Here is a 10,738-nt window from a genome sequence, read left to right on the forward strand (position 1 = left end):
CCTAGTTTTTTCTTTCTATATAGTCGTTTTCCTGACATTTTTCAGTCAAAAGTTGCCCAAAAAAGTTCAAAATTTCACTCAGAAAAATTTGTTCAAATTTTTTATCTAACTTTTCACAGGGAAAAATTGTGGAAACAGTCCAGTGTACATTAGGGGATGGCACAGGTAACCAGCATGGTGATTTGTGGATGAGGAGACCAGGCAAGAGAGTTGGGAAGAGACAGGATGGTGATAAAAGGGCGATGTAGGTGCACATTTGAAATCATATACATATTTGCATGGCCCCATTAGAGAGTTTGCAATTAGCCACCAGAGCCACCACTGGGTGGCTGTGGTTTCTCAGCAACCAGTTGCTCAAGTCTCCATTCATAGGTTGTATACTCCTTGGAATAACAATACTTTCAAGTTGTACAAGTTGTATAATATTTCATTCAGAACCTTTTGAGAAAATAGCAAATCACTGAGCCACCAGAAAGTCACTGGGTGGCTCATCGCAAACTCACGAGTACTATTATCTCTTCTTGCATACTTTCTTGAGGGAAGGCAATATTGTCATGTCAAAATAGCAACGCTAACACGGGGCTCTTGCTGTTATTTCAAGTTGTACTCTAAAAGTGGTAAGTACCATCATTTCCGGTCATTCCAGCGGGCAAGTACAGGCACACATCATCTTCATGGCCTTCGTAGCTTACAGCAAAGACGACCCATTTAAGCTCACGCGGGATTACCTCCGTCATCACTTGAACACATCAAATAGTGATAACGGTCCTATTGTACAAGTTAATTGTCTTCTCCATAGCTTCAAATTGCCTCCAAGATAGTTTTCACGCCCCACGCCCCGGGATCCGCCACCTTCTCTCGAGTCAGCAATGCCGAATCGACATATGCGCTCCGCCCCGCCTTCGCATCAACATCTTTCGTGTGTTCGGCAGCCGCAGCAGCAGCTTTCACCGCCTCCGAGAATCCCTTATCGTATGATTCGACGAATGCAGCGAGGGGGTCGACAAGTGTGCGGGATGGTGGACGTGCCCGTGTATACGTGTAAAGTTTCTTCAATGCCGATGTCAATGCTGTTGCCCAGAGTTCGGGAGTAGCCGTGGTCAACTGGCCACCCGCTGCACCCTGTACACCTTGAGCCAGCGCTGAAAAGAATATACTACATGACGATATAAGAACAAAAAGAGGAAAATGACGAAAGGAACATACGAGTATAGTGCACCGCTGGTACCACCCATATCCGTCTCCGCCACCTTCGCCACAGCCAACAAGTCACCCACCAAATCGGTCCCAGTGATATTCTTCGCGGCAACGGCCTTCTGAACAGCTTGGGCACCGGACTTGAGCGTCAACCCGCAGTCGCCATCTCCTGCAATCGTGTCCATCCGTGTGATTTCCGCCTCCGCCGCGACTACAGCATCGCAAGCCCGTTGAATTGCTGTTACAAATTCTGAAGGCTTGGACGCAGAAACAGCCGTCGCGTCAGCGGCTCTTTTGGCAGGGGGATGTGGAGGGGGCGCAAGTGGAGTCGGAGTAACAGGCGGAGCACCAGACGACCATTTCCATCCTGGTGTTTGTGCCGGAGCATCAAGGAGTGAAAGGAGGAAACTAGCTTTGGGGGCCTGGGTGTCTTCGGCCCTGGGCAGAAGAACAAGGGAAATCGAGAAGCCAGGCATGTTGAGACTTGTCTGCGAGTAATTAATGAATGGAAGAAAAAGCATGATGACGAGATCATACCATGATAGTCCCTGAAATAACACGGCTCACAACAATTTTCCTTTCCGCTAGTTCGTCTCTCGCAGCACGAACAACGCCGCCAAGCTCGAGCTCACTCAAACCACCAAGATTATTGACTAGCAGGACCACTTCGTCCTTGCCATCGTGCTTGAAAGGGAGAAACGAGCGCTCTGGGTCTGTGGTGGAAGTGATGTAATCCAGAAGTTGGGGAATAAGTTGCGAGAGCGGCGGAATGGGTGAAATGCGCTGATTGCCAGCTTCGTTGTGGATTCCCAGTCCGATTTCGATTTCCGAAGCTAATATAGAATGGGTTGGAGCTGCCGTGCCAGGCACATGACAATGCTCTAGGCCAACCCCAATGGTGCCGATACGACTAGCAACATACTGCGCGACATCGTGGACTTCTTCGAGGCTGCCGCCTTGAGCAGCAAGTGCACCCGCAATCTTGTATACGAGAACAACACCCGCAAGGCCTCTGTGAACGATGAGAAGTGAAAATGGGAAGAATAAAGGATTCGTACCTGCGTCCGACAATCCCACCCTGAGTTTTGCCCACCGCTACATCCTCACCAACCACAACGAATTTGACCTTGTTGGACTTGTCTGCGTGTTCAGCAGCATACTGTTCTGCCGCAAGGCCAAAGTTGAGGATGTCACCAGTGTAGTTTCTAAATAGCCTGTCAGCCACAACAGACAAAGATGGCGAAAGGAGCTGACTTGACGAGAATGAGGGTGCTAAAACGGCAAGTATGAGAACAGCAAAGAACAGCAGCCAAAGATGACATACCCAGCATCGTTCTCTACCAGGTCAATGCCCCGCCGGACCTGAGATGCGTTGGGACTAGCAAACACATTGCCACAGACAGCGGCACTGAGCATGCCCTCGCCTGCGACGCTCAGCTGCTTTCTCCTTGGACCAAGCACAACATACCCACAAAACCCGCATGCGAAGGCTCATGCCCAGACCCGCCTCCACAGATAAGAGCAACTTTGGAGCGATCCAAAGTAGCCTTGTACACGACTGAGCACAAGTGAGACAAAGCAGAACAATAGACACACAATAAACAAACACACCTTTGTTCGGTGGGTCAAACGCCAGCTGGTTGTTGACGGCACACAAGCCCGTCAGCGAGTCGACGACGAGCGTGTCAGCGTCATTGAGAAGGTGTTTCTGAAGAGCCATATCGATGCCGCGACAATTCTATTCGGTCCCTTATATAGGCGCGAATTTGCGTCGGTCTTCAATAGCTGACCCTGTGACGAGGGCAGCTGATGACGCACGGACTCTTGGGCGGCGGCCGTGCCTGTGGGAGATAGAAGTGAGACATGGGCTCCGAAAGCTCCGATGTGGCCAGGACGGTGAAGAAGGCAGGAAGGGACTGTAAAAAAATCTCGCTCACGTGCTTGCCTAAATCAGCTAAATCAGCAATAAATCAGACGGAGCCTCACGGAGGCGAAGTTTCAGCAAAGATTCAGCCAAGCAATGCGATAGCTACTAGTACATGTGAGGTAAGCTAGATTTATCTAAAGTACTACAGGGTCTCGTCCATTAAGTACGAGCTCCAATCTCCCCAGCTGTTTTTGAGCCAGGATGTCAGCACGCTTGATCATATCGCAAGAAGAGAATCGACTCGCCCATAGCCTGAGAACACATCCCATGGATCTACTTGCGCCACGCCTGGCTCCAAGTTAGGCCGGACCGCCTCAGCAAAAAGCTGCTCCGTAGAGAATCCCGTGCCAAACATTGCCTCCAAATCCATCTCAGCGTCATATCCGCCAAGGTCTGGCATTGGCGGCTGGTCATTTGGATTGGCCAAGCAATCGCCCCCTGGCAGGAATCCAGATGGTGCGGTAGGGTCGAAAGGTATGTTATAATTCCCAAGTTCCTCTGTTCGGAGAGGTAGGTTGAATAGGTGGCTAACGGAATCGACGGATTCTGCAAGTGTTTTAAAATGCTGTGGCGCGCGAGTGCGTGCGGAGGATGGACTGTTGGAAGATGTGTCAGAGTTACTGGTAGCAGTAGTCGTCGACCAAAACTCCTCGACAATCGGCGAATGAGATGCCTGCACTGAAACTGGTGCGTGTGTCGATGTGGAAGCCGAATTATTCGAGAGAATCGCAAATTTGATCAGATTTAGTCCAGCACGTATGGCATCGCAGCGACGACCGGCAAATCGCCATCTGCAGCATGTCAGCCCTGGTCATTTGGACACAAGAATCGACCCGCCGTCGCTCATATAGTCTCATGATAGCGAAACAGTTTTGTATGTCGACTGTTGCCCGCGAGAACTCTTCTTGGGTGTGTATCTTCTTCCCGTTGCTCAGGACATTGATGAAGAGGACGATTGTGCAGTCAAAGAGGATGGTCTAAAGAAGTTGGAGTCAATGTTGGAGACAGGTCCAATATCTCATCGCATACGGTCAGCGTTGGAAGATGTAACAACCCATGTCCACGCTTGGCGTGAATATTGAGGACGTGGGCACAAGAACGAGCAGCATTTGTGCAGATAGCCAGAGACGGGAAGGTAAGCTGTGATAACGAATTCAGTCTCGCGTCCGGTACAACTAGGCAAATCGCTGGCCTTGGCCCGACTGAAGACAGACGCATTCAATGATTCTTTGCCCGGTATCGGGATAAACACGCGATGAAGAATTATCTGAGCTGATTGGACCATCAGGTTAAACAAGCAGAGAGTATAGGATTCATACCATGGTAATAAGTCGCATAGAGCGAGGCTGATTGATCCAGAAAAATCTGCAGAAATGTTTATACGTGCAAGCCACCCAAAAAGGAAGTAATAAAACGACATTGTCAAGGTTCGCGTTCCATTTCACTTGTTAAAATCAGCGACACCAAAGCTGGCTAGATGAGCAAAATACGCACAATGATCAGGTATACTCTCAACCCACTGATTCAACTGTGAGCTTATCGCTCATCAGATGATGACGAAGGCGAGGTATGGACGAAAACATACTCTAGGGCAATGATTTCTTCTTCAGCAACAGGCTCCCCGTCCTCTGGATACTGTAAATGAGGTTTAGCAAGAGGGAGAAGTCAAAACGCTCAAATTACGCACCACGGTCTCTTGGATATCAAAAAGTATCTTGACCAGTTCTATGTACGACACAATGAAATCGCATCGCGACGGTTTTCCAAATGGTTGAAGCTCCTGCAGTCCCCAATATTCCTCGTCTTTGTTCGACGGCGAATCAAGATCTAATCTGCGTACTGTCAGTTCAGCCATATAAACGACCAATGTCCACCCCCGCGTACTTACTCGTCGATTTGCATTGTTTTGACCCTGCCTTGTCCACCTTGAAGGCAACTGATGACGGAGTCCGACACAACCAAAAGCCATACGGCTCGACGGCACTGCTCTGCGTCGAGTGGACTGAGGTTCCGATAGCCATCCCCATGTCGGTGATGTAGCCCAGCCGCCTCTGCAAAACTCAATCCCATACCAGCAAGTAACCAGGATTCCTCGCGATAGCCCATGGCAGTTGCGCTTAAGAAGGAAATGGACAGCTGTCGAATGAAATAATTAGCAATGCCAGAGAATATCACAAGGACAATTGGCGCACCACCACGAGCTGTAGCTGGTACAATGTGTTGGGGTAGTCAGCCCAGAAGATGGCTTGCATAGGACGGACTTGGGAGAACCACTTCCAGCCACAGCTGTACTCATCCGTCGTCCCCTCCAATAGTACCCTCGGGTCCTCCGAATGTCGACTGCCAAGGGCACATACTGCGAGGACGACAGATCCAAAATGAGGGTCTTGAATGTGTTTGCGCTCTACGAACAGCGCTTTGCGGAAGGAGGGTTGATGGATAATGCTGAGAATAGGATTGATCTTTTCGAAATACATGTCCACGAGCGAGGAGAGGAGGTCGTCATCGGGAAAAGTGTGTCGAGGTTTAGTCACCTCGTGAATGATAATTTCCCACTATCTGAATTCAGACATACGTTCACAGACACAGGGAGAAGGTAGCGCACCGGCTGGCGTAACCACACTTCCGGCCGCTTCCACGGGAGATCGAGCATTGGCCGAGTATTCGGTGGGACATGCTGGATCGCAGCCTTGACAAACTGGAAACTACGATCCATCGGTTTCTTCTCCACAAAGTCCTCTCTCATTAGTCGAAACCCGCTTCCCTCGCCGATGCCGTTGGATTGTGTGCTTGACTCAGCTTCTGGAGTTGGGCTGTCGTGGGAGGGCGGGGAGGCCGAATTTGTAGCATTGCGTATGAGCTGGCCTTGCAGCGACGCGACTTGCTCCTCCAGCGAGCGCGCATACTGCGCAACCTCTATCAGAATCTGGTTCGATGCCGCAGCATCGCTGGGCGGAATGTAGACCGCTGTCGAAGACACAATCTTGGACACATGCTCTTTCGCGGTCTTGAGGCTTTGGATGGACGCTTTCGAGCGGTTTTTCGTGCCCTTGTTGAGGTTCAAAAGATTATTTCTTTTGTAATGTTGCTGACCACGTACCTTCCGCCTCGTATGCGCGCATTCAGCCTTGACGCTTAGGCAATTCGAACAAGTTCCTCCACCCATCGTCGCACGGTCGCCTGAGGGGGACGAGTACATCCACGTTATGACAGAAGTGGCAGGACAGTCTAAGACTCACATTTCACTAGAACGATGTGAGTTCTAAGTATATGCACGCCATGGACACCGGCAAACCTTTCTTTCTCCAGCACCTATCGCAACTCCCCGGAAGCCGCTTCATCTTGGTCGGCTCGCTTATTGCTAGTCGCTGCGGTCGTCGTCTTGCTGGGGGTGGGTATAGTGGGTATCGTTAAAAGGAAGGTAGAGATAGTCTTGGCCTCCAATAAGTAATGACCGCAGCCGCGGAACCGCCTCCGACGGTGATCTTCGTGTCAGCTGAATTTTCGCAGTAAATTTGGTCAAAACACGGTGGCGTGATCGTCACTTCCGTGCGGAATCAAGACCGATTAGGATGAGAGATTTTTATGGTACTGGTAGAGACATCGGCATTGAGTGAGTGAGACTCAGTTGCGAGTTGTCGTGTTCATAATTTTTCCGCCGGTCGTTAACTTCTATATATATTGGAAAGTTGGATACCATCGTTTCTTATACTACTTAATTACACCAAGTCCGTCAGAAAAGAATCACAACCACGATGTTCATAGCTATCTAAACCGGAGACGTCCCCCTGCTCCTACTCTCCATCGCCATGAACAGTCCCTTCTGCTCCTCCGTCCTGCGCTGCTCCTCGGCAAGTGACTCTGATAAGAACCAGCCTGGATGGACAAAGTTCCAGGTGAATATCGCCAGCACAACCATGGCACCGTCAAGGACGTTGAAATAGAGCTGAGTGTGAATGATCCTTCCGTCCCAGCCACCTGCCAGCTCGATCGTGCGGTAAACGGAGCGGATAAACAGAACGATTGTCGAGAAGATAAGTGCAGAAAGGATCGTGGCCAGAGGTCGAGTAAGAGTGCCACGTGTCAGACCGGAGATACTACCCTCAAGAGCCGCGGCACGCCATGGCGCTTTGTAGAAGTACCGAATCAGAAAGTCGGTTACCAGGATACTGAAAATGATAATAACGGCTAAATTACAGGTCAGTTTTGGTCTGACGAAAGCAAAGAACACGTACCAAACTGAAAGCCAATGCCGCCAAGCATGATGTTGGCACCGCGCTGAGCACCCGCATGATCGTCCGCCGAAGCAGCAAGACCGCCTCCGACGCCTTGGACGACAAGCGCAATGACATCACACGACACAAAAAACCAGGCATCTAAGTCGTCGTGAGCAGAAGTATGGAGGAATACGGGCTGATATGACGCACACCAACGAGGAGGAATTAAAGAATAGCCAGGCCCAAGTCGTGCGATGATACGCGAGAATATAATGAAACTTGCGGCAAGCAGCGGAGTAGGAGAAATGATTGTTGCAGAGATCCTAAGCAAATTGAGCATGGAAACATTAGAAAGTTGGCTTGACTGACTGCATCTTGAATGGAATGTCAGCATTTGGTGAAACTGCACTCCAAAGCCGGGCGCCCCATCCAATAAGCTCGCCAATGCCACAAAGGACGGCTGTTGGTATCAACCACCACGTGCGGAAATAGGCGGCTTGGGCGGTATGCAGGGCTGGGTCACAGATTAAGCCGTGTTGAGATACGAAGGTTGCAAACTTGAACAGACCTGTGCTGATTCCGAACAGGGCAATAAAGATGATGGCAATGGACTCTGACGGTATATATCCGTATGAGTCTTCGGCAACAGAGATGGTCGAGTTCAGCGGCCGTTCAAGTTTGCGAATAACGAGATCCACTGGAATCATTGGGATGGCTAGTAGAGACATTGAGTTAAGTAAGACGAGGCGGAATGCCAAACCGACCCATGACAAGAAAGACAAAAGTAGGAAGAAAGGAGGTGAACGTGAAGAGAAATGGTGCTCAACCACTGGCCGCAATGTGTTCTTTTAACAACGATATTCTGCCAACAACCCCCATACCGATTTGCCGGATTGGCGGCCGATTTGAAGAGATGACATCTTGTTGCTGACTTGCTCTTCCGATAACGGTTACGGCGCAGTAGACAAAACCGTCTACCGCCGTCGGACCAAATCGATGGCTATTCGGATGCCTCGGAAGCAGTGCCTTCCGCAGAAGATCTCCGTTGCGAGTGGACCAAAATGAAGGCAGGAAAAGAAAGCGTTGGCGGCTGTTTCAGGAACCGCTGTGATCACAGTCTAATCATGGCCCAATTTGCGTAAAACCTCTCGGAAAAGCGCTTCCCGCCCATTCTGGACATTTTCGGTGACGTGCTTGCTTGCCAAAAGACAAACAAGGACTAAGTGTGCAAGTGCCTTCAGAGCTAACAAACTCCTCAGGAAACTCAACACCAAGAACTCAAGAACTCAAAAGAGAACTCAAACTCAGAAGGGAAAGACTGAGAGGGGAAGCACTGGGGAGGATGATGATAACTACTAGCTATGGACAGGCTTTTATAGACTAGATAAATAAGGGCTAAATGAAATAGAAACTAAAATCAAATGGAAAATGAGCAACAAAGTCAGGAAAGATAGGGAATGGAAACTAAGGTAGGAAATGGCAACTAGAAAAGGAAGTGGAAACTAAAATAGGAAATCAAACTGGGTGACAAAGTGTGACTTGTGACGAGCAGGCTCGTCACCTCCTCTCAACTCAAAAAGTGACTGTCCCCAGTCACTCACTGGAAAGAGAACACTAACAACTTGAAGGAATAAATCAGAAAAGTAAAAAGTGAAACAGAAATGGGGGAGAGTGTCAATAGACTTCATCAAGTCTGGCAACTTTCCAAAAAGGAAGTCCTAAGGCAACTACACCACTGCCTGACCAGGCAAACATGGGCCTGCGAATCAGGGCAACAGCGGAAATGTAGTTCAGAAGGTTGATCCGGATCAGAAGCAGTTGCCAAGCGGTCAAAAGTGTAGAAGGCGGTGGTGGCGGGAGCAATTCAGCAGCGTAAAACAGCGTCTCGGGGGGGAATGTGGCAGGCAGGCAACAATATCGGGTGGGCTCTCAGTTCAAGTTCAATCAGCAGCGTGGGTAATTCGTGGATCGCAGGGTAAGCAGCTCAGGTTTCTTAAACTTATGCAGGGAAGGTCGCAGCGCAGGGTGGAGAATCATATTTCTCACAGGCAATTCAGCAGGTATAGTTCGCATCGGGAATAATTCATCATCAGGGGTAGCGGGGAGTAGCACCGCGGCGTGAGTCCGTTGCTAAAGCATCGCTTGTCGCCCGGCGCAGCTCGGGGATAGTCGTGGGATGTGGAGGCGGAGTGTTTGCTTGCACAGCTTCGGCCTTCGGTCCGGTCAAGCTCCGGGCGGGCTGTATTGGACGGCGTCACGCATCGGTCACATCTCTTCATTTTGCTTTTGTCTTCCATCCTCGCCGCCAGCAAGCACGATTTTTCGCGGCAAATAAGGGCAGGGAAAGCTCTGGGAGTCGGCAAAGGGCTGGACTGCGGCAACGGGCGATGCAGAGGGGTCGGGAGGGCAGGAATGGGTGGCGATGCGAGCGCGGGGGGTTTTGCGAGCGAGGGACTGGTGGTGAGTGCTCTCGACGCGTAGCGGCTTGTTGTGGGCGCAGCTAACCCTTTTTCTGGACGACTGGGACGAAACGCGAGTGTGGCGGCCGGTGGGGGAGGTTTTCGAACGAAAGTCGACGCTGGTGAGTGCTCGTGGATGTGTAACGACTTGTTCTGACCCGTTGCAGCCACAGAGGACGTCTATGGGCGCCTACGACAGAAACGCGTGAGCGTGGTCGGTGGAGGAGCAATACCAGGCGGCGCGTAGATGCAAGGAGGGCAAAACCGGAGCAGAGATGAAGGCTAGTGGGTTCTCGACGCCGGTGAGTGCTTGCCGCACTCGTCGTCAATACAGCACAGTTTTCTGGGTGGGGCTCGGACAGAAACGCGACTGGACGGGCGGCTTTCCGGGCGGAAACGCGGACTGGGCAACCTGGGCAGCGCAGACGAGTACTTGTCACCATGGGGGCGCGAGTTTGGGACGGAGACGGCGGCTCTGGTGAAGCAACGACGGCAGGCCGGCGTAAATGTCGCCACAGGGCAGCAATGTGCGGCTGGGTGAGGAAGGGCAAGCACGGACGACGCAAGGGGATGAAGGACGGGGTTTCTCGAGAGTTGGTCAACGCTGGGGAGTGCTGGTGGTGCAGCCAACCCTATGGCGGAAATGCGAGTCGGGTGGAGGTGGTCTAGGCTACCAACGGGGCGTGCGGGTCGCGTCGCGGCGTGTGCAGCAGCTGGCGGGAATTGTATGCCGAAATCGAGGAGGATGCAGTGTTGGAGGGGATCGGAAACACCCTGCGCGGCGTGGTGAAACTACCAAGGTGTGTCGTCGTCAAGTGGGCCTTTGTTTCAGGGCCAGGCTTGTCTCTTGCTCTCTCGCTTCGATTCAGCTTCACACCAAAAGAAAGTGAAGTAGGGAGTCGAGGATGGAGGCAGCTGTCAAGGAGAGGCGAGTCACG

At 51.1% G+C, this 10,738-nt stretch overlaps 3 protein-coding genes across 3 annotated transcripts; all 3 read right to left on the bottom strand.

Moving 5' to 3' along the window:
• Positions 1-801: 801 nt before the first annotated feature.
• Positions 802-2,917, bottom strand: MIND_00585400 (Dihydroxyacetone kinase; the record flags this gene model as incomplete). The annotated part of the gene is made up of 8 exons (XM_037362612.1): positions 802-1,156; positions 1,207-1,685; positions 1,735-2,209; positions 2,256-2,402; positions 2,452-2,469; positions 2,522-2,621; positions 2,666-2,755; positions 2,809-2,917. The coding sequence occupies 8 exons, from the start codon at positions 2,915-2,917 to the stop codon at positions 802-804; spliced, it is 1,773 nt and encodes a 590-aa protein (XP_037220533.1).
• A 349-nt stretch (positions 2,918-3,266) lies between these two features.
• On the bottom strand, positions 3,267-6,314 carry MIND_00585500 (Fungal-trans domain-containing protein; the record flags this gene model as incomplete). The annotated part of the gene is made up of 15 exons (XM_037362613.1): positions 6,225-6,314; positions 5,730-6,173; positions 5,386-5,679; positions 5,317-5,331; positions 5,013-5,260; positions 4,812-4,956; positions 4,710-4,759; positions 4,619-4,659; positions 4,543-4,568; positions 4,444-4,489; positions 4,317-4,396; positions 4,154-4,264; positions 3,962-4,101; positions 3,370-3,915; positions 3,267-3,309 (listed from the first exon to the last, which is right to left on the bottom strand). Exons 1-15 carry the CDS (start codon positions 6,288-6,290, stop codon positions 3,267-3,269), a joined length of 2,295 nt encoding a protein of 764 aa, XP_037220534.1. The 5' UTR covers positions 6,291-6,314.
• Positions 6,315-6,893: 579 nt separating this feature from the next.
• On the bottom strand, positions 6,894-8,109 carry MIND_00585600 (uncharacterized protein; the record flags this gene model as incomplete). Its single annotated transcript, XM_037362614.1, has 6 exons — positions 6,894-7,312; positions 7,360-7,500; positions 7,552-7,664; positions 7,711-7,855; positions 7,910-8,056; positions 8,106-8,109. 6 exons carry the CDS (start codon positions 8,107-8,109, stop codon positions 6,894-6,896), a joined length of 969 nt encoding a protein of 322 aa, XP_037220535.1.
• Positions 8,110-10,738: the final 2,629 nt, after the last annotated feature.

The sequence above is a fragment of the Mycena indigotica genome, assembly GCF_014461135.1.
Source record: "Mycena indigotica strain 171206Taipei chromosome Unknown Mind.scaff0005, whole genome shotgun sequence".
NCBI classification, from domain to species: Eukaryota; Fungi; Basidiomycota; class Agaricomycetes; order Agaricales; family Mycenaceae; genus Mycena; species Mycena indigotica.